Source organism: Mobula birostris, chromosome 1, assembly GCF_030028105.1.
Source record: "Mobula birostris isolate sMobBir1 chromosome 1, sMobBir1.hap1, whole genome shotgun sequence".
Lineage (NCBI taxonomy): Eukaryota > Metazoa > Chordata > Chondrichthyes > Myliobatiformes > Myliobatidae > Mobula > Mobula birostris.
The window spans coordinates 237,369,291-237,396,440 of record NC_092370.1 but is presented as its reverse complement, the minus strand read 5'-3'; the positions used below and the strand labels follow the sequence as shown (position 1 = coordinate 237,396,440).

Sequence of the window (27,150 nt, the reverse complement as noted above, 5' to 3'; positions counted from 1 at the left end):
TTTCATCATGGCTGATCCATTTTTTCCTTTCAGCCCCGATTTCCTCCCCCCCCCACCCTGTATCCCTTCATGCCCTGATTAATCAAGAATCTATCAACCTTTGCCTTAAACAGACATAAATACAAATTCCACAGATTCACCACTTTCTGGCTAAAGAAATTCCTCCTCATCTCCATTCTAAAGGGATGTCCCTCTATTCTGAGGCTGTGTCCTCTGGTCTTAGACACTATAGGAAACATCATCTCCACATCCACTCTATCAAGGCCTTTCACCATTTGATAGTTTTCAATTAAGTCACCCCTCATTCTTCTGAATTCCAGTGAATACAGGCCCAGGGCCATCAAATGCTCTCAATATGACAAGCCATTTAACCCTGGAATCATTTTTGTGAACCTCCTTTGAACCCTCTCCGGTTTCAAAAGATACTTTCGAAGATAAGGGGCCCAAACCTTCTTCCAATACTCCAAGTGAGGCCTCACCAGTGCTTTATAAAGTCTCAATCAGCCTCTTGTGCAACATTTTGTCAAATGCCTTCTGAAAATCCAAATAAATAACACCCACTGACTTTCACTTGTTTAATGTGCTTTGTTGTCTCCTCAAAGAATTCTAACAGATTTGTCAGGGTACATCTCTCCTTAACAAAACCTTGCTGAATTTGTTAAACACACAAATTGCTCGAGGAACTCAGGAGGCCAGGCAACATCTATGGAAAAGTGTAAACAGTCGATGTTTCAGGCCAAGACCCTTCCTCCAGACTGGAAACAGATGAGAAGTCAGGGTAAGAAGGTGGGGACGGAGGGGAGCAAGAAGTACAGGGGAATAGGAAGTACAAGGTAGTAGCTGATAGGTGAAACCAGGAAAGGGGATAGTAGTAAAGAACTGGGAAGTCGATTGGTGAAAGAGATAATGAGCTGGAGAGGACAGAAGGCCATGGAAGAAAAGGGAGGGGGAGGAGCACCAGTGAGAGGTGATGGGCAGGTAAGGTGATAAGATGAGAGTGTGAACTTCCCAGCTCTTTACTTCAGCCCTCCCCCTCTCCTAGTTTCACCTATCATCTACCACCTTGTACTACTTGCTCCCCTCCCCCACCTTCTTACTCTGATTTCTCATTTCTTTTTCCAATCCTGAAGAAAGGTCTCAGCCCGAAATGTCGATGCTGCCTGGCCTGCTGAGTTCCTCCAACATTTTGTGTGTATTATTTTGATTTCCAGCATCTGCAGATTTTCTCTTGCTGAATGTGCTATTTTATCATGTATTTCCAATTACTCAGAAATTGTTTCTTTAATAATGGACTCTAGAATCTTATCAGCCAGCCTATAGCTTCCTGTCTTTTGCCTCCCTCCCTTCTTGCAATTTTCCAGTCCTCTGGGGCCCACCCTAACTCTAATTCCTGAAAGATCACCATTAATGCTTCTCAAATCTATTCGCTACCTCCTTCAAAAACTCTGGGACGTAGTCTATCTGGTCTAGATGATTTATCCATCTTTAGGCCATTCAGTTTCCCCAGCACCTTCTCCAGTAGTAATGCCAAATGAAAGCCACAAACTACTCAGTCATGATCTTATTAAATGGCAAAGCAAATTGGAGGGACCAAGTAACTTACTCTTAAAGTGTACCCTTCTGCCTTTGTGTACAGCTATAGCAAAAAAATCCAGTGTTTCTTTGGGAAAAACAATATAAAAATAATGACTGGTTGTTCTATCTGATACAGTTAGATTTCTGCAGTTCTGTTGTGTAGGTGGCTGCTGAGTCCAAATTGTGAGCATCAGACGTCCACAAGGACGTGCAAAACTGGCGGCTCTGGAAGTGGAACTACTGCTATTGCTTTCCATCTTTGTCGGGTAGTGATTAATACTGCTTGGTATCTCTCCTCCAGGATGTTGTGAGCAGTTCTAACCTCAGCTCATTGGCCACTCTGTTCTTGCCATTCTGGTACAAACCCAGCATGCGTAATGTTAGCTTTCATGCAATCTTTGAACCACTTAAAGGGCCTATCTCAATTTTTCTTGCCCAGCAAAAGCTCACCATATAGTAGATATAATACTGCCAAGATATAATATAACTCTACCCAATTTCTTATTTTGTTGGAATAGTACTTATTTAAAATGCAACATTGTGCAGAAGTCTTAAGCACAAGTTTAAAAAAATCTGTAAAGGGAAGATGCTTTCAAAAATAAAGAAATGAAACATTTCTAAATATCAAAAGAATTACTATAAAGAGCAGTAAACAGTAAAAAAAAACTAATTCAAATCAATATTTCGAGTGACCACCCTTTGCCTTTAAAACTGCATCAATTTTCTTAGGCACACTGTTGAGCAGTTTTAAGAAACTTAGCTGGTAGGTTATCCAAGCTTCTTGGAGAACTTGTCACAGTTCTTCTGCAACCTTAGGCAGTCCCGCTTGCTTTTGTCTCCCCAGGTAATCACAGGGTCTCAATTATGTTTAGATCAGGACTCTGTGGAGAATATACCATCTGAAACCATATGAAGAATCTTGGGTGGTTAAGACTTTTGCACAGTACTGTAAATGGTATTTGGCATGCAGGAAAAAATCCTGTATTATCATTTTTTTCTTTGAAGTAGTGTAACATTTCACTTCTTCCCAAATCAAAGCCTGCTGGCTAAAGAAAAGCTTAATGTATCTGTATTAAACAAATGAAAAGTAGCCTAGATACAGTTTGCAGAGGAGTTTCCAATCTCAACATACCACTGTGCAGTAACAAAACTGATCTGCTACGAAATGATCACATTACTCCTATACCCTTCAAATAAAAGGGCTTAATAAATAAAACTGCAACATATCACTATCAGGAAATTCACTGGAACTGAAACACTAGTAAGTATAATTTGTACACTAGTTTAACTTTAAACACAAGAGATTCTGTAGATGCTGGAAATCCAAAGCAACACACACAAAATGTTGGAGGAACTCAGCAGGTCAGACAGCATCTATGGAAATAAATGAACAATTGACATTTCGGGCCGAGACCTTTCAGCAGGACTGGAGAGGTAAAGGGAAGATGCCAGAATAAAAAAAAATGAGGGGAGGAGAAGGTGTAACAAGGTAGAAGGTGATAGGTGAAGCCAGATGGTTTTCTCTGGGTCCTCTGTTTCCTCCCATAGTCCAAAGAGATACTGGGTAGGTTAAATGGTCACTGTAAATTATCCTGTGAATAGGTTAGGGTTAAATCAGGGTTGTGGGGTGGTGCGGCTTGAAGGATGGGCCTATCCAGCGCTGTTTCTCTAATTAAATAAGTAGGAGTGGAGCACCAGGGGAGGTGACAGGCAGATGGGGAGAAAAGGTAAGAGGCCTGAGGGAAGGCATTCCAATCTCATCAGTAGGTAGCCATGATCTAATGCAAAACTTGCAAACTGGCTGACTAGAAAGAAATTGGCAACATACAATCTCCTTCACTAACTGACCACTGTTTAGTGCTACTATATAGTGACATTTTTAATAGTTCAAACGGGAAAACGTGGTTCTGTTCATGCAATCCCGAACAAAATTTAAGATCAGAGCATTTATTATATGACTTTTCATAAATGTTCTTACATTATTTTAGCATCAGCATGACTTGTTTTTGTTTTGACATTCAACGTACATCTTTTTTAAAAAAAAACAGATGTAAGAGTTGTGTTTATTCTTTCTTTTTATCTCACCTGTAAAGCCACGACGGAGTAATCTGGATGTTGTTGAGTGGATTGGCTACTCTGGGTGAGTTGGCTCGGGGCATTGCTGGTGTCCCAAATGTTCGGTGGAGGTTGTTGCAGATGAGGTGGTAAAGGTGGCGGTGGTATTGACGGTGGTGGTTGGTGCTGATGGGCAGGATACTGCAGGACTGACTGCAACTGCTGCTGGTGCATTTGCTGCAACTGCTGCATCTGCTGGAGATGCTGCTCCCTTAGTGTCTGGAAGTTAGACGTTAAACCGGTACTAGAGACCGGCGGGGGTACGGTGGTGGGACCAACAACGAGCCCCGGGGCCGGCACACGCGGCGCAGGAAGGAGCGGCGGCTGAGCAGCTCCGCCATAGTATGGAAGGTGCGCCCCTCCCCCACCATACCGACCCCATGACGGATACATCGAGTGTAAACCTTTAGCCAAACACGTTCAACCAACGAAAGTAACTCGATGGGTGTAAAATGTGCCGGATGTTATCACAACTCTGACAGATTGCGCTGTCGAACTGAAGTCGAAATATCCGACGACAGGCAGTCAATATTTCAGACTCTCCTTCATTCTTCCCTGACGAGCGCCATCACAAACAAAATGAAAAAAGCAGACGGTCGGGCGTCATCGCGTCACGTACTGTACGCGCATTCGTAACACGCTCGTCGTTGAGCGTCCAACGTCGGACCTGACGTCGCAACGCGCCTTGTAATCCCGCATGGCGCAGGTTTCGTGGACAGTGAAGTTGGTGCTGTTGGCAGAGCCAAACTGAGAAGTAGCACATGGCGTTCAATCCGGAAAAATGTGAAGTGATTTACTCTGGAAGGTCGAATTTGATGGCAGATTACAAGGTTAAAGTCAGAACTCTTTGCAATGTGGGGGGGGGGGAGAGAGACAGAGAAATCGCGGGGTCGATGCCCATTGGTCCCTCAAAGTTGCCACTCTGGTTAGACCATACTTTGGAGTATTGAGTTCAGTTCTCGTCACCTCATTATAAGAAGGATATGGAAGCTTTGGAGAGGGTGCTGTCTGGAATAGAGATCGTGTCTAATGAAGATAGGGCTATTGTCCTCAGTTAGGGAGGATGAGAGGAGACTTGATAGAGGTGCATAGGAGGCATAGAGTCCTAGAAAAGTACAACATAGAAGCAGGCCTTTTGGCCCATTGAAACCATGTCAAACCTTTTAACCTGCTTACTCCCACTGACCTGCACGGGGACCATACCCCTACTACCCATGTACCTATCCAGACTTCTCTTCAATGTTGAAATTGAGCTCGGATGCACCACCTGTGCTGGCAGCTCATTCCACCAGTCTCAAGACGCTCTGAGTGATGAAGATTCCCCTCGTGTTCACCTTTAACCTTTCATCCTTTGCCCATGACCCCTGGTTGTCTTCCCACCCAACCTTGGGGCGGGGTGGGGGGAGCCGGCTGGCATTCACCCTATCTATACCCCCTCATAATTTTGTATACCTCTATCAAATCCCCTTAATTGTCCATGTTCCAAGGAATAAAGTCCTAATCTATGCAATTTTTCCTTATACCTCAGGTCCTCCGGACCCAGCATCATCCTCTTAAATTTTCTCTGCACTCTTTCAAATTTATTTACACTTTTCCTGTAGGTAGATGGCCAAAACTGCTATGACATTACTCCAAATTAGGCCTCACTAATGTCTTGTACAACTTCGGCATAACATCCCATCTCCTACACTCAGTACTTTGATTTATGAAGGCCAATGTCCCAGAAGCTTTCGTTACAGCCCTATCTACCTGTGAGACCTCTTTCAATTGAGTTATAGACCTGCGTTCCCAGATCCCTTTGTTCTACTGCACTCCTTAGTACCTGACCATTCACTGTGTAAGACCTGGTCTTAATGAAGTGTAACAGCTCACATTTGTCTGTGTTAAATTCCATCTGACCTTTTTCAGCCCATTTTTGTAGTTGGTCCAGATCCTGCTGCAAACCATGATAGCCTTCCTTGATGTCCACTACGCCCCTAATCTTGGTGTCATCTGCAAATTTGCTGATCTGGTTAACCACATTATCATCCAGGTCATTGATATAGATGACAAACAACAACAGACCCAGCACATTTCCCTGCAGGCCTACAGTCAAAGAGGCAACCATCTACTACCAATCACAAACGAGAAAATCTGCAGATGCTGGAAATCCAGGCAACACACAGAAAATGCTGGAGGAACTCAGCAAGCCAGGCAGCATCTATGGAAAAGAGTACTGAATTGAATTGATTTTATTTCTTCCATCCTTCACATACATGAGGAGTAAAACCCTTTACGTCTCTGTCTAAATGTGCAATCATAGTAATTTATAATAAATAGAACGGTCAATGTAACATAGAATACACTTAAATCAGTGTGAGTTAATCGGTCTAATGGCCTGGTGGAAGAAGCTGTCCTGGAGCCTGTTGGTCCTGGCTTTTATGCTGTTGTACCTTTTCCTGATACCGCAGCATGACTGCCGAAGGGTCTCGGCCTGAAACATTGGCTGTACTCCTTTCCATAGATGCTGCCTGGCCTGCTGAGTTCCTCCAGTATTGTGTGTGTGTATGTGTGTTGTATCTACTACCAATGTCTAGACAAAGCCAATGTCTAATCCAATTTACTACCTCAGCTTGAATGCTGAGCAACTGAACCTTCTTGACCAACCTCCTATGCGGGACCTTGTCAAGTCCCTTGCTGAAGTCCATGTAAACAACTGCCTTGCCTTCATCCATTTTCCAGGTAACTTCTTCAAAAGCCTCTATAAGATTGGTTAGACATGACCAAGTGTACACAAAGCCATGCTGATTATCCTGAATCAGTCCATGTCTATTCAAATACTTATATATCCAGTCTATAATTTCCTGGTTTATTTTTAAAGCCTTTCTTAAACAGCAGAACAACATTATCTATCCTCCAGTCCTCTGGTACCTCACCTGTCACTAAGGATGATTTAAGTATCTCTGCTAGGGCCCTTGCACCTTCTGCACTTGCCTGCTGCAGGGTCTGTGGGAATACCTTGTCAGGCCCTCGGGATTTATCCACCTTAATTTGCCTCAGCACAGCTAACACCTCCTCCTCTGAAAGCTAAAGAGGTTCCATGGAGTTGATGGTGCTTTGCTTTAGTTCTATGTCCGTCTTCTGAGTAAATATGGACGAAAAAATACATGTAAGGTCTCCTCATTCTCTTTTGGCTCCACACATGGATTACCATTCTGATCTGCCAGAGGACCAATTTTGTCCTTTGCAATCCTTTTGCTCAGTATATCTGTAGAATCCCTTTGGATTTTCCTTCACCTTGTCTGCGCATGCAACCTCATGTCTTCTTTTAACCCTCCTGATTTTTTTCTTAACCATTCTCTTGTCTCCAATAGCACCTCATTTGTCCTTACCTGCTTACACCTGTGATGTGCCTCCTTTTTTCTCAATCAGGCCTTCAATATCTCATGAAACCCAAGATTCACTACACTTGTTATATTTACCTTTTATTCCTACAGGCACATACAAGTTGTGTGCTCTCAAAATTTCGCTTTTGAAGGCCTCCCACTGTTCAAGTACACTTTTGCCAGAAAGCAGCATGTCCCAATCCACACTTGCCAGATTCTTTCTGATAGCATCAAAATTGGCCTTTCTCCGGTTTAGAATCTCAACCCACAGACCAGAGCTATCTTTTTGCATATTTACTTTGAAACTAATGGCATCATGCTCACTAGATGCAAAGTGTTCCCCTCCACAAACTTCTGTCTCCTGCCCTGTCTGATTCCCTAGTAACAGATCAAATATCGTACACTCTCACCTTAGGATTTCAATGTTCTGATTATGGAAAACTTCTTGAACACATCTGACAAACTCGATCCTATTTGGTCCTTTTATAGTATGGGAGTCCCAGACAATATGTGGAAAGTTAAAATCACCAACTACAGTATAACAGCCTTATGTTTCTTGCAAGTCTGTGGTCTCTCTACAAATTTGTTCCTCTAAATCCTTCGGACTCTTGGGTAGTCTGTAATATAGCTCCATTAATGTGATCACATCTCTCATATTTCCCAGTTCCACCCATAACACCTCACTATAGACAACTCCTATGGTCTATCCTATTGTGTTGGTCACGTGGCCAAGCGGTTAAGGCGTTTGTCTAGTGATCTGAGGGTCGCTAGTTCGAGCCTCAGCTGTGGCAGCGTGTTTGTGTCCTTGAGCAAGGCAGTTAACCATGCATTGCTCTAGTGTCTGTGCGAGGAGTGGCGCCCCACACAGACTTCCAATCTGCGCCTTGTAAGGCATGAAAATGCCCGACGCAGGCCTCTCATGGTCTGAGTCGACGTTCCCTCCTATGGTCTATCCTGATGGAGCATCACTGTCCCTGACAAGTAATGCCACCCCTCCTTCTCCCACCCTGTCACGTCTAAAACAACAGAACCCCAGTCCTACCCCTTCTGTAACCAAGTCTCACAATAATGTGTACAATATCCTAATTCCATGCCTTGGGCTCATCTGCCTTTCCTACAATACTTCTTGCATTTGCGTTTTGCAATCTTGCATTGAAATATATGCAGCTCAGGACATAGTCTATCTATTAGGCATAGATAGGCAGTATGCATGTACTCCTCAAACTCCTTACCCCACCCCCACCAGGCTGGCAACAACTAATAGGAGAGGAGATTGTTTTAAGATGATTGAGAGAAAGTATGGGTGGAATATTAGAGGGAGTTTTTTTATAGTGAATAGTAAGTGCATGGAACATCTGACAGGATGGTAGTTGAGATAGATACATTAGGAACAAGTAGGAGACTCTCAGATAGGCATGTGGAGGAAAAAAAATGGAGGGTACGTAGGAAAGAAGGGTTAGATTGATCTTAGAGGAGGTATAAAAAGTCGGCAGTATTGTAGGTCTGTACTGACCTACCTCCAAGGTTTTCACCCAGGGAGCCAATTAGTGGCAATGTTGCTAAGCAAACAAAGTGCTAACACTATTGATCACATGAACCACAGTTCAAAATAAATTTATTATCAAAGTATATATACGTTATCATATACTACCTATCCTAAGGTTCGTTTTGTTGTAGGCATTCTGTAAATACAAAGAAACACAATAGCATCAATGAAAAACTGCACACAACAAAGACAGACAAACAGCCACTATGTAAAAGACAACAAATTGTGTAAATTCAAAAAAAAATAAGCAAGTAAGAGATATTGAAAACATGAGCTGCAGAGTCCTTGAAAGTGAGTCCATAGGTTGTGAAATCAGTTCAGTGTTGGAGTGAGTGGAGTTATCCACTGTGGTTCAGGAGCCTGATCGTTGAAGGGCAATAACTGTTCCTGACCTTGATGGTGTGGGTCCTGAGGCTCCTAGTCCTTCTTCCTCATGGCAGCAGTGAGAAGAGACCATAGACTCAATGGTGGAGGTCTTTGATGATGGAGGTTGCTTTCCTGTGCCACCCCTTGTTATATATGTGCTCATTGGCGGGGAGGGCTTTTCTATGAGAAACTGCGCTGTATCCACTTCTTTTTGTAGCTTTTCCGTTCAAGAGCATTGGTGTTTCCATAGCTGGCCATGATGCAACCTGTCAGTATGCATCCAGCTAAGTATGCCAAAGCTTTAGATGACATGCCACATCTTTGAAGAAAGTAGAGGTGTTGCCGTGCCTTCTTTGTAATGGCACTTACGTGCTGAACCAAAGGATGCTAAGAAAGTAAAACACTTTGTATATTTTATTATGAATAAAATATAGTTTTTGTGTATTTTATTATGAATAAGATTTATCATGGAAATAAAAAGAAACCTGCAATGGAGACTTATTTTTCATTCCAGATTAGGTTTTATCCTGGTGAATGTAAATCAAAACAATCTATAGATGAACAAGCACAGAGGAACATTCATTTATTTCAAATTTACAGCAACTGTTCTGGATCCGACAGTTCCAGCTTTTGTTTTGCCGTCTCCCCAGCCCCCATTCATATTTCCAAGCCTTCAGGATCAGCTTTCATTAAAGTGATTCACTGCTGTGTCATGAAAGGCACTAGGGAGGATTCTGCACCACAGGCAAACCTTTATTGTCTCCATCCCAATCTCCCTTGCAAATTAAAATGTGGAAACATCAGGTATAACTCTTCATCCAAAAAAGCAACAAACAATATAAGACATAGAAGCAGAATTAGGCCATTTGGCCCACCGAGTCTGTTCTATCATTCCATCACGGCTGATTTATTATTATCCATCCCAATCCCTTTCCCTGCCTTTTCCCTCTAACTTTTGATATCCTTACGCTAATGGGTTAAGCAGTATCTATGAGAAGGAAATAGTAGCTTTTACAGGCAACACACGCAAAGTGCTGGATGAACTCAGCAGGCCAGGCGGCGTACGTGGAAAAGAGTACAGTCGATGTTTCGGGCCAAAAACACTTCAGCAGGATCGATGACCAATGGAGCTAATGATGGGTTTCATGGCTTCTAGGTCACAAACTCCACTTAAAACCTCCGAATTCTCTTGGAGACAGCAAAGTGCCAGATCGTTCAATCAGCATGAAAAACCACCACCAAAATGTAGATCACAGGCTCCAACAGTAGCAGAAGCATATTTGAAAGAAAGCAAAGTGAAAGAAGTCGTTTTGTGAACCGTCTGATGGATGTCGCCCTTGGTCGCATTGTTTGCTGGTGCCATCCTCTTCCGGAAATGTTATAAAAGCAGAAGATAAGCTGTTCTTGAGCCTGGTGGTATGTGTTTTCAAGCCTTTGTATCTTCTACCAGAATGGAAGAGGGAGAAGAGAAAATGTCTGTGATGGGTGGGACCTATCCTGCTTTATGTGCTTTATACCTGTGATTGTGTGGCTAAGAACAACTCCAACACCATATTTAAGTTTGCTGATGACACCATCGTTGGCCAAATCAGCACAAAAGAGACAGATTGAAAATCTGGTTAAAGATTCAAGATTGTTAAAAGTCTTTTCCAGTGCACAGGCATAAAGGAGATTGAAAAATTATTACTCCAGATCACAAAAAACACATTAAGGTTAGGAACACAAATATAATAATAATAAACTAGACAATAAATATAAATACATAAGATAGCTTATACACATAAATTGATTGTACATCCATAAAGTGATGCTAAGCAGAGGAAATGATAATGTAATGGTGGTGGGGGTTGTGCTGGAATAGGTTAGTGGGTGGAGGCTTTATACTTGGGGAAAGTAACTGATTTTCAGTCTGGTGGTTCTGGCGTGGATGATATGTTGCCTCCTCCCTGATGTGCCATTACAATAACCTCTCAATGTCAGCAAAACCAAAGAGATGATTATTCACTACAGGAGGAAGAAGCCAGAGGTCCATGAGCCAGTCCTCATTAGGGGATCGGAGCTGCAGAGGGGTAGTAACTTTAAATTTCTTGGTGTTACCATTTCAAAGGATCTGTCCTGGGAGTAGCATGTAAGTGGCATCACAAGGAAGTCACAGCAGCATCTTTTTTATAAGTTTGTGTAGAGTTGGTATGTCATCTAAATCTTCGATAAACTTATATAGATGCACAGTAAAGAGCATCCTGACTAGTTGCACCACAGCCTGGTATTGAAACACCCATGCCCAGGAATGGAAAAGTCTACAAATGTGTATACAGCTCTGTCCGTCATGGGCAAAGTCCTCTCCTCCTTTGTGCATGTTTACAAGGAGCACTACCACAAGAAAGCAGCATCAATCATCTGCAGTTGGAAAAATCCTTTAAGTTATCATTAAAGAAGAAATAGCGAGGCATCTCAAAGGAAATGGATACATCAGGCAGATGCAGCATGGATTCAGCAAACGTAGGTCCTGCTGTCAAATTTACTGGAGTTCTTTGAGGATAGAGTTGGGGGTTATCGAAGTAGCGAAATTGTAACATATTCACTCACTCCTGGCTGCTTCTGCCATCTCCAGGCCTGTATGCTTGAATCTGCAGTGAGCAAAATAGTTCGTAATTGTCTTATTGCTTATTTTTCACCAACTATCACAGCCGATTCCTCCGGTAACCCAAATGGATACACCTCCCATGCTCCTCTTCCACCATGCTGATATACGCTGCTGTGCATTCACAGGAAATCCTATAAAAGCCAGCTGTCCTGTGTCCAAGGTCATATTTGAGCACATAAACTGAGATTTGAGGTTCCTTAAGCACCAAGGAGCATAGGAGGTGTATCCCTTTATGTTACCCGGAGAAATCGGCAGTAATGAAACATTGCATTCTCAATGGCCATAGGATTGATACAAAACTACTGTACCATGCCATTGGCTTTTGGGACCGCTTGGTGAAGGAAGCCATTGAAATAAAACTAAAGGAAAAGAATTCGAACAAAGATGAAGGTCTCACACTTAGTAAGAACTGGAATTCAATTGCAAATAAGGTGAGACAGCGGAAACCTGGTTGTTTGAGAACTAACCAGTCAGGAGGGAGAGATGGCAGGGGTATAAATATCACTGGAGTAGACATGTCTTGGCATCATCCCTGATGAAGATGGCAGAGTTTGTCATTGAAACGTTCGTTAAAATCTGTACCTGTACCTGACTGGAAGCATGAGAAGAGTTTATTCATCATTAGCACCAGGAAAGCACTAGATCCTTTTTTATTAACAATATTCTCACCTTCTTTACAATGGAAATGAATATGTTTATTTAAGGGTCTCCAACATTAAAGAGTTTTTCTTCCAGCTCTCACATGTTCATAATATTTCAACAATGGTGTTATAGGACACCACTTCCATGTTCCTAGGATGTTGTGCAACTAACATTCCACCATGACAACTATTTCACATCCTGACCATAGAATCATTAAAGAATCTTGTGGGGCTCATTGAATAGAGACACTAAAAGCTTCTGAAACCCACAAGCCAGCTGTGGGAAAATAGTTCAGTCCTAGTAGGACTCCACAAGGAAAAACCAAATTAGTTATTTCAGGATAAACAAGCATGGTTGCATAATGCCATGCAGTGCCACCTCTCACAACAGGACAGCAAACATCATCAAGGAGGTCATTTACTAACTAGCATGTTATGCACAGATGTGTAAATCAATCTACGTTCAATGCTAATTTGGAATGTCTACCAATTAAAGTGAAAACTAAAGTCAATCCCCAGGTGTATCACATAGATTTTCACTTTCAGTGGGATACAGATGCCTCAGGATGTTGGAGATTTTCCCTCCACTGCAAACACACCAATGTGACACACCTGCCATTCCAGCTTGCATTACAAGCCAACAAACATTTTTTTCCTGCAGTTGAACGGGGCACAACTGCACAAGCGTGTGTAAGTCGGACCGTGAGGCAGCGGGAGTGTTTAAAAGAGAGCAGATTAACGGAATGGGCGACGTAGCGGTGGGAGACAGAGTAGGAAGACTTTGGCGAGCAGAGGCTGAGGAAGAGCTTCACTCCAAGTGAGGTAAGATTGGTAAGTTCCTTTAATAAATCTAATTACCTTAAGAGTAGGTAACGGAGGCAGCAGTTAGGGCAGTTGAGTGCTCCGTTTGCAGGATGTGGGAAGTCAGGGCGAGCACAATCGTCCCTGATGACTACACCTGTGAAAGGTGCATCCAGCTGCAGCTCCTGACAAACCGAGTTAGGGAACTGGAACTGGAGCTGGAGCTGGATGAAGTTCAGATCATTCGGGAGGCAGAGGCAGAAATAGATAGGAGTTACGGGGAGATAGTCACCCCTAAGAGTCAGGAGACAGGTAGCTGGGTGATTGTCAGGAGAAGGAAAGGGAATAGACAGAATGAGCAGAGCATCCCTGTGGCCGTTCCCACCAATAATAAGTACATCGTTTTGGATACCGTTGGTGGGGACGACCTACCAGGGACAAGTTGCAGTGGTTGCGTCTCTGGCACTGAGATGGGACCCTCAACTCAGAAGGGAAGGAGGGAAAAGAGAAGAGCAGTAGTGATGGGGGATTCGATAGTTAGGGGGCAGATAAGAGGTTCTGTGGAAGAGATCGAGAATCACGGATGGTCTGTTGCCTCCCTGGTGCTAAGGTCTGCGCTATCTCGGATCGAGTTCTCGGTATTCTCAAGAGGGAGGGTGAGCAGCTGGATGTTGTAGTCCATGTAGGGACCAATGACGTGGGTAGGAAGAGTGAGGAGGTCCTGAAAGGTGAGTTTAGGGAGTTATACCTTATACTTTATTGTCGCCAAACAATTGGTACTAGAACGTACAATCCTCACAGCGCTATTTGATTCTGTGCTTCCCACTCCCTGGATTACAAATATTAAATATTAAAAACAGTTAAAATTAGTGAATATTAAAAATTTAAATTATAAATCATAGATAGAAAATAGAAAAATGGAAAGTAAGGTAGTGCAAAAAAAAAAACCAAGAGGCAGGTCCAGATATTTGGAGGGTACGGTCCAGATCCGGGTCAGGAGTAAAGTATAAATATTCCTGGATTTAATTGCTTCAGGTGTGATAGAATCGGAGGGACAAGAGGGGGAGATGTTGCATTGCTTGTCAGAGAAAATATTACAGAGGTGCTCTGGCAGGACAGATTAGAGGGCTCGTCTAGGGAGGACATTTGGGTGGAATTGAGGAATGGGAAAGGTGTAGTAACACTTATAGGGGTGTATTATAGACCACCAAATGGGGAACAAGAATTGGAGGAGCAAATCTGTAACGAAGTAGCAGATATTTGTAGTAAACACAAGGTTGTGATTGTGGGAAATTTTAATTTTCCACACATAGACTGGGAAGCCCATACTGTAAAAGGGCTGGATGGTTTGGAGTTTGTAAAATGTGTGCAGGATAGTTTTTTGCAGCAATACATAGTGGTACCAACTAGAGAAGGGGCAGTGTTGGATCTCCTGTTAGGGAATGAGATAGGTCAGGTGAGGGAGGTTTGTGTTGGGGAGCACTTCGGGTCCAGTGATCACAATGCCATTAGTTTCAATGTAATTATGGAGAAGGATAGGTCGGGACCCAGGGTTGAGATTTTTGATTGGAGAAAGGCTAACGTTAAGGAGATGTGAAAGGATTTAGAACGAGTGGATTGGGACAATTTGTTTTATGGGAAGGATGTAATAGAGAAATGGAGGTCATTTAAAGGTGACATTTTGAGTGTACAGAATCTTTATGTTCCTGTTAGGTTGAAAGGAAAGGTTAAGAGTTTGAGAGAGCCATGGTTTTCAAGGGATATTGGAAACATGGTTCGGAAAAAGAGAGATATCTACAATAAATATAGGCAGCATAGAGTAAATGAGGTGCTCGAGGAATATAAAGAATGTAAAAATAATCTTAAGAAAGAAATTAGAAAAGTTAAAAGAAGATATGAGTTTGCTTTGGCAAGTAAGGTGAAAATAAATCCAAAGGGTTTCTACTGTTATATTAATAGCAAAAGGATAGTGAGGGATAAAATTGGTCCCTTAGAGAATCAGAGTGGACAGCTATGTGTGGAGCTAAAAGAGATGGATATTACGTAGGACCTTGAGGGAAGTTAGTGTGGAAATAGCAGGGGCTCTGACAGAAATATTTCAAATGTCATTAGAAACTGGGATGGTGCCGGAGGATTGGCGTATTGCTCATGTTGTTCCATTGCTTAAAAAGGGTTCAAGAGTAAACCTAGCAGTTATCGGCCTGTGAGTTTGACGTCAGTGGTGGGTAAATTGATGGAAAGTATTCTTAGAGATGGTATATATAATTATCTGGATAGACAGGGTCTGATTAGGAACAGTCAACATGGATTTGTGCGTGGAAGGTCATGTTTGACAAATCTTATTGAATTTTTTGAAGGGTTTAATAGGAAAGTTGATGAGGGTAAAGTGGTGGATGTTGTCTATATGGACTTCAGTAAGGCCTTTGACAAGGTTCCACATGGAAGGTTAGTTAGGAAGGTTCAATCATTAGGTATTAATATCGAAGTAGTAAAATTTATTCAGCAGTGGCTGGATGGGAGACACCAGAGAGTAGTGGTGGATAACTGTTTGTCAGATTGGAGGCCAGTGACTAGTGGTGTGCCTCAGGGATCTGTACTGGGTCCAACGTTGTTTGTCATATACATAAATGATCTGGATGATGGGGTGGTAAATTGGGTGAGTAAGTATGCAGATGATACTAAGATAGGTTGAGTTGTGGATAATGAAGTAGGTCTTCAAAGCTTGCAGAGAGATTTAGGCCAGTTAGAAGAGTGGGCTGAAAGATGGCAGATGGAGTTTAATGATGATAAATGTGAAGTGCTACATTTTGGTAGGACTAATCAAAATGGGACATACAGGGTAAATAGTAGGGCATTGAGGAATGCAGTAGAACAGAGGAATCTAGGAATAATGGTGCATAGTTCCCTGAAGGTGGAATCTCATGTGGATAGGATGGTGAAGAAAGCTTTTGGTATGCTGGCCTTTATAAATCAGAGCATTGAGTATAGGAGTTGGGATGTAATGGTGAAATTGTACAAGGCATTGGTGAAGCCAAATTTGGAGTATTGTGTGCAGTTTTGGTCACCGAATTATAGGAAAGATGTCAATAAAATAGAAAGAGTACAGAGAGGATTTACTGGAATGTTACCTGGATTTCAACACCTAAGTTACAGAGAACGGTTGAACAAGTTGGGTCTTTATTCTTTGGAACGTAGAAGGTTGAGGGGGGACTTGATAGAGCTATTTAAAATTATGAGGCGGATAGATAGAGTTGACGTGGATAGGCTTTTTCCATTGAGAGTGGGGGAGATTCAAACAAGAGGACATGAGTTGAGAGTTGAAGGGCAAAGGTTTAAGGGTAACATGAGGGTAATATGCCTTGTACAATTTCACCATTACATCCCAACTCCTATACTCAATGCTCTGATTTATAAAGGCCAGCATACCAAAAGCTTTCTTCACCATCCTATCCACATGAGATTCCACCTTCAGGGAACTATGCACCATTATGAGGGGGAACTTCTTTACTCAGAGAGTGGTAGCTGTGTGGAACGAGCTTCCAGCAGAAGTGGTTGAGGCAGGTTCGATGTTGTCATTTAAAGTTAAATTGGATAGCTATATGGACAGGAAAGGAATGGAGGGTTATGGGCTGAGTGCAGGTCGGTGGGACTAGGTGAGAGTAAGAGTTCGGCACGGACTAGAAGGGCCGAGATGGCCTGTTTCCGTGCTGTAATTGTTATATGTTTATATGGTTATATAAACTCCCACAACTATTTTGATGGCACTTCCTTCCAGAATGCTTTGCACAAGAATTCAATTTCACTCTCCTATCTTCCCTAACTCAATTGTATCTATTTTAATGATAGTCTGCTCACAAGTCTTTTTTTTCCTTAATTAAGACAAATCCACTGCGAGGAAGTACTTTGAGAAGTTGGTCATGGCCAAAATCAAGTCCTGGCAAAGCATAGTTCAAAGGACAATACAACCAATTTGCAAACAATAACAAAATATGCAAATACAAAATGAAAGAAAACAATTATAATAAATAAATAAACAATAAACATTGAGAACATGAGACAAAGAGCCTTTGAAAGTGAGTCCATAGGTTGTGGGAACAGTTCAATGAAGGGGGTGAGTGGAGTTATCCCTCCTGGTTAAAGAACCTGATGGTTGAGGGGTAACGATTGTTCCTGTCCCGGACCCACTGCGGTTTGCCTATTGCCAGAATAGGTCCATAGCAGATGCAATCTCACTGGCTTTCCACTTAGCCTTGGACCATATAGACAATAGTAATACTGATGTAAATCTTCTGTTTATTGATTACATCTTAGCATTCAACAACATCATACTTCAATAATAATTAACAAGCTCCAAAACCTGGGCCTCTGTGCCTCCATTTGCAACTGGATCCTTGACTTCCTCACTGGGAGAACACTGTCAGTGCGGATCGGAAATAGCACCTCCTCCTCACTAACAATCTTAATGGGAGCAAATTGGAAGCAAATCAGGATAGGTAGGTCGCAAAGAAGGAGTATTCTAAAGGCAGGATGACTCAACTGTGACTAACAAGGGATGTCAACGCCAACATAAAAGCAAAGAAAGGGCATATAATAGAGCAAAAAATAGTGGGAGGTTAGAGGATTGGAAAACTTTTAAAAACCAACAGAAGACAACTAAAAAAGCTGTAAGTGGGGAAAAGACAAGATATGAATGTGAGCTCACCAACAATATCAAAGAGGATACGGAGAAACATAGAAAATAGGTGCAGGAGTAGGCCATTCGGCCCTTCGAGCCTACACCGCCATTCAGTATGATCATGGCTGATCATCCAATTCAGAACCCTGTACCTGCCTTCTCTCCATACCCCCTGATCCCTTTAGCCACATGGCCATATCTAACTCCCTCTTAAATATAGCCAATGAACTGGCCTCAACTGTTTCCTGTGGCAGAGAATTCCACAGATTCACCACTCTCTGTGTGAAGAAGTTTTTCCTCATCTCAGTCCTAAAAGGCTTCCCCTTTATCCTCAAACTGTGACCTCTTGTTCTGGACTTCCCCTACATCGAGAACAATCTTCCTACATCTAGCCTGTCCAATCCCTTTAGAATTTTATATGTTTCAATAAGATCCCCCCTCAATCTTCTAAATTCCAAAGAGTATAAGCCTAGTCAATCCAGTCTTTCATCATATGAAAGTTCTGCCATCCCAGGAATCAATCTGGTGAACCTTCTTTGTACTCCCTCTATGGCAAGAATGTCTTTCCTCAGATTAGGGGACCAAAACTGCACACAATACTCCAGGTGTGGTCTCACCAAGGCCTTGTACAACTGCAGTAGTACCTCCCTGCTCCTGTACTCGAATCCTCTTGCTATGAATGCCAGCATACCATTCACCTTTTTCACCGCTTGCTGTACCTGCATGCCCACTTTCAATGACTGGTGTACAATGACCCTTTTCCTAATCGGCCACCATTCAGATAATAATCTATTTTCCTGCTTTTGCCACCAAAGTGGATAACCTCACACTTATCCACATTAAATTGCATCTGCCATGAATTTGCCCACTCACCCAACCTATCCAAGTCACCCTCCATCCTCTTAGCATCCTCCTCACAGCTAACACTGCCGCCCAGCTTCGTGTCATCCGCAAACTTGGAGATGCTGCATTTAATTCCCTCATTTAAGTCATTTATATATATTGTAAACAACTGGGGTCCCAGCACTGAGCCTTGCGATACCCCACTAGTCACTGCCTGCCATTCTGAAAAGGTCCCGTTTATTCCCACTCTTTGCTTCCTGTTTGCTAACCAATTCTCTATCCACATCAATACCATACCCCCAATACCATGTGCTTTAAGTTTGCACACTAATCTTCCAGATACCAAACTGTTTTTCAGATATATAAAGACTAAAAGAGAAGCGAGAGTTGATATTGGAGTGCTGGAAAATGATGCTAGAGAGGTAGTAATGGAGAACAAGGAAATAGCGGATGAACTGAATAAGTATTTTGCATCAGTGTTCACTGTGGAAGACAGTAACAGTATGCTGGAAGTTTGAGAGAACTGGGGGGCAGAAGTGAGTACAGCTGCTGTAACCAGGGAGAAGGTGCTTGGTAAACTGAAAGGTCTGAAGGCAGGTGTCATCTAGAGCAGATGGACTATATTCCAGGGTTCTGAAAGAGGAAGCTGAAGAGATTATGTAGGCATTAGTAATGATCTTTAAAGAAACAATTGATTCTGGCATGGTGGCAGAGGACTGAAAAATTGCAAATGTCGCTCCAATCTTTGAGAAAGGAGGAAGGCAGAAGAAAGGAAATTATAGGTCTCAGTGTTAAGGATTTGGAGTATTTGGAAGCACATGATAAAATAAGCCAAAGTCAGCATGGCTTCCTTAAGGGAAGATCTTGTCTGACGTATTGGAATTCCTTAACAAACTCACAAACAGGAGAATCAGTGGATGTTGTGTACTTGGATTTTCAGAAGGCGTCTGACAAGGTGTCACACATGAGGCTGCTCAACAAGGTAAAAGCCAATGGTGTTTCAGGAAAGATACTAGCATGGATAGAGCATTGGCTGATTGGCATAAGGCAACGTGCAGGAATAAAAGGAGCCTTTTCTGATTGGATGCTGGTCACTAGTGGTGTTCCGCAGAGACCAGTGTTGGAATCACTTCTTTTTACATTTTATGTCAATGATCTGGATGAAAGAATTGATGGCATTGTGGCCAACTTTATGGATGAAACAAAGACAGGCAGAAGGGCAGGCATTGTTGAGGGAGCAAGGCAGTTGCAGAAGGACCTAGACAGATTAGAAGAATGGGCAAAGAAGTGGCAAATGGAATAGTGTTGGGAAATTTATGGTCATGCACTTTGGTAGAAGAAATAAAAGCATAGACTACTTTCTTAACGAGGAAAAAATTCAAAAATCTGAAGTGCAAAGGGACTTGGGAATCTTTGTGCAGGATTCCCTAAAGGTCAATTTCTAGGTCGAATCGGTGGTGAGGAAATACAAATGCAATGTTAGCACTCATTTCAAGAGGACTAGAATATAGAAACAAGGATGTAATGCTGAGGTGTTATAAAGTACTACTGAGGTTTCACTTGGAGCATTGTGAGCAATTTTGGGCCCCTTATTTAAGAAAAGATGTGCTGACACTGGAGAGGATTTAGAGGAGGTTCACAAGAATGATTCTGGGATTGAAAGGCTAATCATATGAGGGGTAATGATTGATGGCTCTGGGCCTATACTCACTGAAATTTAGAAGAATGGGGCGGGGGGGGGGGTGTCTCATTGAAACCTATCGAATGTTGAAAGGCCTATATAGAGTGGATGTGGAGAGGATGTTTGGTATGGTGCAGGAGTCCGGGGCCAGAGGACACAACCTCTGAATAATGAGACGTCCGTTTAGAACAGAGATGAAGAGGAATTTCTTTAGACCGAGGGTGTTGTATCTATAGAATTTGCTGCCACAACCAGGTCATTGGATGTACTTAAGGTGGAAGTTGATAGGTTCTTGATTAGTCAGGGCATGAATGGTTATGGGGAAAAGGCAGGAGAATGGGGTTGAAAGGAAAACAGATCAGCCATAATGAAATGGCAGAGTGGACTCAATGAGCCAAATGGCCCAATTTTGCTTCTCTGTCTTATGGACAATCAACAGCAGTGCACCCCAAGGATGCATGCTTAGCCCAATTCTCTACTCTCTCTATACCCATGACTGTGGGGTTAGGCACAGCACAAACACCATCTATAAATTTGCCAATTACACAACTACTGTTGGCAGAATTTCTGTTGGTGGAGAGGAGGTGTACAGGAGTGAGGGAGATCCGCTGATTGAATGGTATCACAACAACAACCTTGCACTCATTGTCAGTAAATCCAAGAATTGATTGTGGACTTCAGGAAGGGGGAGTCAAGGGAACATACACTAGTCTTCATCAAGGGATCAGCAGTGCAAAAATGGCAAGCAGTTTCAAGTTCATGGGTTTCAGCATCTCTGATGATCTATCCTGGGCCCAACATATTGATGCAATTATAAAGAAGGCACAACAAGGGCTATATTACATTAGATGTTTGAGTATATTTGGTATGTCACTAAAAACTCGAGTAAATATCTACAGATGTATCATGGACAGCATTCTAACTGGTTGCATGACTGTCTGGCATGGAGGGGACACTGCACTGGACTGGAAAAACCTGCAGAAAATTGCAAACTCAGCCAGGTCCACCATGGGCACGAGCCTCCCCAGCATCAAAGAGATCTTCAAAATCAATGCCTCAAAAAGATGCTATCTATCATTAAGAGCTCCAATCACCCAGAACATGTCCTCTTCTTATTGCTACCATCATGGAGGAGGTACAGAAGCATGAAGACACACGCTCAGAGTTTTAGGAACAGCTTGTACATGTTTCTCATCCAGTGCAAGGATAAGATTCCTTTTGTCCTCACCTTCCAGCCCTCTGGCCTCATACATTCAACTCCCTTTTTTGCTCCTTTGATAAGATACCACCATCAGATACATCCTCCCCTTCCTTTCAACATTCCAAAGAGAGCATTTTCCCTGAAATTCCCTGTTCCATTCTCCCAACACACGTCACTTCTAATGGCACTTTTCCACTGAACTGCAAAAGAAAAATCATTTTCCTTTCTCACTTTATAGAAAACATATCCCTTTGGGTGAAGCACTTTCATTTCAGCCAATTAACTCATCCAGTACTCACAATGTGGTTTCTTATAGATTCAGAAAAGTGAATTGAAACCACTGTAGACCAACTCACTTCAAGCTGCAAGGGTGACCCTGATAAACAGGAAGCAGTTAATGTTTCAGATCCTTCATCAGAGTTAGCGAGGTACAGTACCTTTTCCCTCTTGCAACTCAGCAGCATCTCACTCTTCTCATAGTATCTGTTAATTAACACTTGAAAAGTAACGTCTTGAGACTAATTTCTCATTACATATTGGCTACTGTTAATTTGGCCTTTAAGATATAATTCAAAACTGGCTTTTTTTCAAGACATGGTACAATTATGAATATAATTGATATTTTAAATTTGAAATGAGTTTTGAAAAAGGTTCTTAGACCTGAAATGTTTTTCTATGCAAACACCGACATGGTGCAGTTTCTAAATTCTTTGGCTAGGGGATTCCCACTTCTGATTGATGTCAGAACTCTTTAAAATGGGGCATGGTGTTTGTCAGCCATTTAATCCAAGCCTTCGGTTCCTTAAGGATGTTATAGCTGGGTGGTAGTGGGGATAAGCTCCCAGTACCTACTAAATTCTCCCAGTGGTGTTTGTCTGAAATAGTCTCTGACAACCAAGTCCAGCTCCTGGTTCAGCTGTTAAATGTGTGATTTAGCTACTAAGCCTGGCAGATCCATTTCTACTGGCTGGAGAAGGGACAAAGGTGGGTTACTGGCTCCTTGAAACCAGTCGCTTCGGACAGATGATGCATATCAGTCACGGTTGGGAGCTCATTTAGGAGAAGGAAAAGTCTGAAATGAAACCTCTGCTGCCTTGCAGCTATACCCACTCATAGGGAAGGCTTTGGGAGTAAACCCAGGGGAAAAATCCAGAGCTGGAGTCCCTAAGGCAGTCCTACTTTGAGTTCAATGCTGACTGGCAACCCCTGTGACGCCGCTGGTGACAAGCTGTATTGGTCCCTGTTGTTCCTTTGGATTCATCAGCACAGAGAGGGGGAGCTTGCTGCATGGGTGACAGCCAGCTCTCCATATCTCTTCTTTTTTTGCTATTTTGCATGACTTGTTCAGAGCACTTTGGTGTGGACTGGGGTGGTTCGGCACAGACTGGCTCTGCAGACTGCAGTGAACGAACAACACTGTTCTAAACTGAACTGACCTCAACTGAACACTCCTGGACTGTTTCTAGGACTCTGCAGTTCAACGTTTCATATTCTGTGTGTCATTTGCTCGCTTTCTGCTGTTTGCACTATCTGTTATTTTTTCGCACTTTGGGTGTTTGATGTTTTCTTTGAACGGGTTCCATGGTGTTTCTTTGTTTCGTGGCTGCCTACGGGAGGACAAATCTCAGTTGTATACTGTATACAGTACATACTCTAATAATAAATATAACTCAAATCTTTAGAGTATCGTATTGCTCTGACTTGAGTATGTAGACAACTAGGATGCAACATTCATGGTCAAACCCAAGCAACAGAGGCTTCACAAAGCAAGCCTTAATAAAAAATGTTAATCCAGTTAATGTACATTATCATAAACTTTAGCGAGACAGTCTAAAACAAAGATAATCTTGCTGTGGATTGCTACCCCCATCCAAATTCCATGTTCTTTTATGATATTCATATTTTTAAATGATGTGATACAATTAGCCATCTTTTGATTTACATTTCACAAGGCTCAATCAATTGTAGAGTTATAATATCAGTATAGTCACAAAGTATTACTATTCCATTGGTAATTATCTGATATTTTAGAGAAGAGTGACATAGAGTTGAAGTTACTTTACCTACTGCCCATTTACCTGCCAGTGTTTAAGGCAGCAATGAAAGCCCTTCATCTCTGCTTGTCCTTGGCTGTCTTCTCTATTATGTCCCAGGTGTGGTTCAGGGTCCTCATTTCTGCCTCTACGGTACGGTGCCAAATTTGGTCTCCTGTGTACATGGTTTGTACATTCCAGAAATCAATCTTGGTCTCGGTGGTGTTCTGGGCATTCTTCAATGTACCAGTAGCTTCCTCTCAGTTTTCACTTTTGTTAGCTATACAAGTCCCGCTTGGAGTCTCAGGAATACTGTCGCACACAGATTTAGAAGTATTCTTCATTGCTGTTTTGTTTGACCAGTCAGGGTTGTTAAACCTGAGCTGAACCCTGAACCCAGAGGTCCGGCAGACCACATTTAGTCTGGCCTCTACCTTTTGACCTGTTTGGCATAGGTGACCCTTCCAAGAGCCAAAGCATAAAGTCCTGACTCCATTCAGCCTAACTCTTCAGATCACTGAGGCACTCAAGCCTGCACACCCTACAACAGACATCCCACCTCTCCCGGAAGTTCCGGGAGTCTCCCGCATATTAATAGTGGCTCCCTGATGCCTGCAAATTATATACAATATCACAGAAATCAATTTTTTTGAGAGCGAGCGAGAGAAAGCAAGAGAGAGAGAGAGCGCGCGCGCGCAAGGGAGAGAGAGCGAGAGTGAAAGCAAGTGAGAGCGCGCGAGCGACCACGAGCGAGAGTGCGCCGTGGCAGAGTGTTCCAAAAAAATATGAAACATACGTCAGCCCAGACTACACTAAAGTGTACCCCTGCCTAATAGGGGTCAAAATAATAACAGTGTTGCTCGCTGCGCTGTTTGCAACAGTGACTTTTCTATTGCCCATGGTGGGTTAAGACTGTAAAAGACATGTTGAGGTGAGTTTAACAGGTGTCATTCGTTCATTAGCATAGCTAACATCATTTAATCTAGCTGGCCAGCTGCTAAGGAGCTAGTCTATTGCAGACATCCCACCTCTCCTGGAAGTCTCCCGCAAATTGATAGTGCTACCTCCCTGAAATGAGTTTTTGCAGGGTGGGATGTCTGCTACATTAATGTTGTAGTCCTCTTGGAGGAAAGCTGAAGTTGATGAATCATGGTTATAAATAGCTAGGGTGCCTAAGAGTTTTGCCCAGTACTGTACTTGTCAATGTAGAATGGACAAATCAGGACTTCAGTACTTCTTGGCCTTCACGTGAGGCTTAGCTACTAGGACCAGCGGAACTATTTCTACTGACAACAGAAGGGGCATGGATACCTCTGACTGCCAAAGCGAGAGGTTAAAGTACTGTGCAAAAGTCTTAGGCATCATAGCTACATATAAAGTGTGTGCGTATATGTGTGTGTGTGTGTGTGTGTGTGTGTGTGTGTGTGTGTGTGTGTGTTTTTTATATATATATATATATACTTAAGGCTTTTGACAGTACTGCACAACAGTGAGATTCATTTTCTTGTGGGCAATCACAGTAAATATAAGAAGCACATTAATATCAGTGAAACACTACATCCAACAAGACGGACAATAACCAATGTGCCAAAAAAAACCAACAAACTGTGTAAATACAAAAAGAAAGAAAAAATAAAAACAATAAATAAACAATACATATTGAGAACATGAGATGAAAATTCCTTGATAGTGAGTCTATAGGTTGTGTGAACAGTTCAATGTTGGGGTAAGGGAAGTTATCCACACTGGTTCAAGAGGCTGATGGTTGGAGGGGGTAGTAACTGTTCCTGAACCTGGTGGTGTGGGTCCTGAGGCTCCTGTAGCTTCTTCCTGATGGCAGCAGTGAGAAGGGAACATGTCCTAGGTGGTGGGGGTCCCTGATTATAGATACTGTTTTCCTGCAACAACAGTCCACGTGGTTGTGCTCAATAGCGGGGAGGGCTTTACCCATGGACCAGGCTGTATCCACTACTTTTTGTAAGATTTTCCATACAAGGGCCTTGGTGTTTCTATATCAGGCCATGAGGCAACCACTCAGTATACTCTCCACCACACATCTATAGAGGTTCGTCAAAGTCTTAGATGACATGCTGAATCTCAAGATGGTGCCAACAAACAATGCTCCCTCAGTCAACACCTTCCAGATAGCCCACAAAAATGTACTTTTACTTGTTTTTCTAAGACTGTTAGAACCTGTAATTTACAGTTTAGAGATCAATTGAGTGATCCAGCACTCTGCTGTCTCCGAGAAGCAATCACGTACTCAGGCCTCAATGCAAAGAAACTTCGAGACAGGACACAAGCCAATGTTCAACACTATTTCACTGATTAAAATGTTTTTTTCTAATTACCCGTTCCTTTTCCATTTTATTGTGTGAGAGGAGGGTGTTTGTAGGTCGATGTTCTGTTGGTTTTTTTGTGTGTGTGGGGAGGGGTTGCTTTTTTGGGTGTTGATTTTCCTGTTCCGTTTTGTGCAGGGTGAGGGGTGTTTGGGGTTGATGATTGGGATGCCATTCTTTAATGTATGTGGGTTTGATGTTTCTCTTTGAATGGCTTTCATGCTTTTTCTTTGTTTTGTGGCTATCTAGAGAAGATTCATTTCAGAGCTGTATATGGATACAAGCTTTAATAATAAATGAACCTTTAAAGTAGAGGTGCTGCTGTACTTTCCTCGTAATGACATTTACGTGCTGAACCCAGGACAGATCCTCAGCAATAATAACACCGAGCAATTTAAAGTTGCTGATCTCTCCACCTCTGATTCCCTGAAGAGAACTAGTTCATGGACCTCTGGTTTATTCTTCCAGAAGTACATAATTAACTCTTTGGTCTTGCTGACATTGAGTGAGAAGTTATTATGGCATCACTCAGCCAGATTTTCAATTTCCCCGATATACGCTGATTCGTCACCACCTTTGATTTTGGCCAGCAACAGTGGTGTCATCTGCAAACTTTAATATGATATAGGAGCTGTGCTAAGCCTCACAGTCATAATCATAAAGCACACATCTTTGTGGTGCACCTGTACTGAGGGAGATTGTGGACGAAATGTTGCCAATCTGAACTCACTGGGGTCTGCAAGTGAGGAAATCGAGGATACAGTTGCACATGGAGGTACTGAGGCCTAGGACTTGAAGCTTATTGTTTAGTTTTGAGGGGGTGATTGGTATCACTGAAGAACATCCTGATGTTTGCATCTTCACTATCCAGATGTTCTAAGATTGCGTGAAGAGCCAATGAAATGTTATCTGCTCTTGACCTGTTGAGAAGGTAGGCAAATTGGAGTGGATCCAAGTTACTTCTCAGGCAGGAGTTAGTATGTTTGATCACCAAACCCTCAGAGCACTTTATCACAGTGTTTGTAAGTACTGCTGGATGATAATCACTGAGACGGGTTACCACATTCAGTGGCCACGTTGCTTGTTAATACAAATACTCAATTAGCCAATCGTCTGGCAGCAACTCAATACAAAACAGCATGTAGACATGGTCAAGGGGCTCAGTTGTTGTTCAGCCCAAACACCAGAATGGAGAAGAATTGTGATCTCAGTGACTTAACCATGAAACGATTGTTTGGGGTGGTTTGAATATCTCAGAAACTGATTTCCTGGGATTTTCACACACAAGTTCATAAGACCATACGCTAGAAGCAGAATTAGGTCAT

The 27,150-nt window shown here is 42.5% G+C and overlaps 1 protein-coding gene across 3 annotated transcripts in view; it reads right to left on the bottom strand.

The window, feature by feature from the left end:
• ylpm1 (YLP motif containing 1) overlaps positions 1–4,288 on the bottom strand; it is a 117,014-nt gene extending 112,726 nt beyond the window's left edge. Inside the window, exon 1 of one of the 3 annotated variants that reach the window (XM_072273974.1) lies at positions 3,661–4,288. In XM_072273974.1, the coding sequence (XP_072130075.1) occupies positions 3,661–4,083 (423 nt within the window). In that variant the 5' untranslated portion in view covers positions 4,084–4,288. The remainder of the gene's footprint in view (positions 1–3,660) is intronic. The other 2 variants (XM_072273965.1, XM_072273955.1) reach the window with 2 other exon arrangements.
• Positions 4,289–27,150: the final 22,862 nt, after the last annotated feature.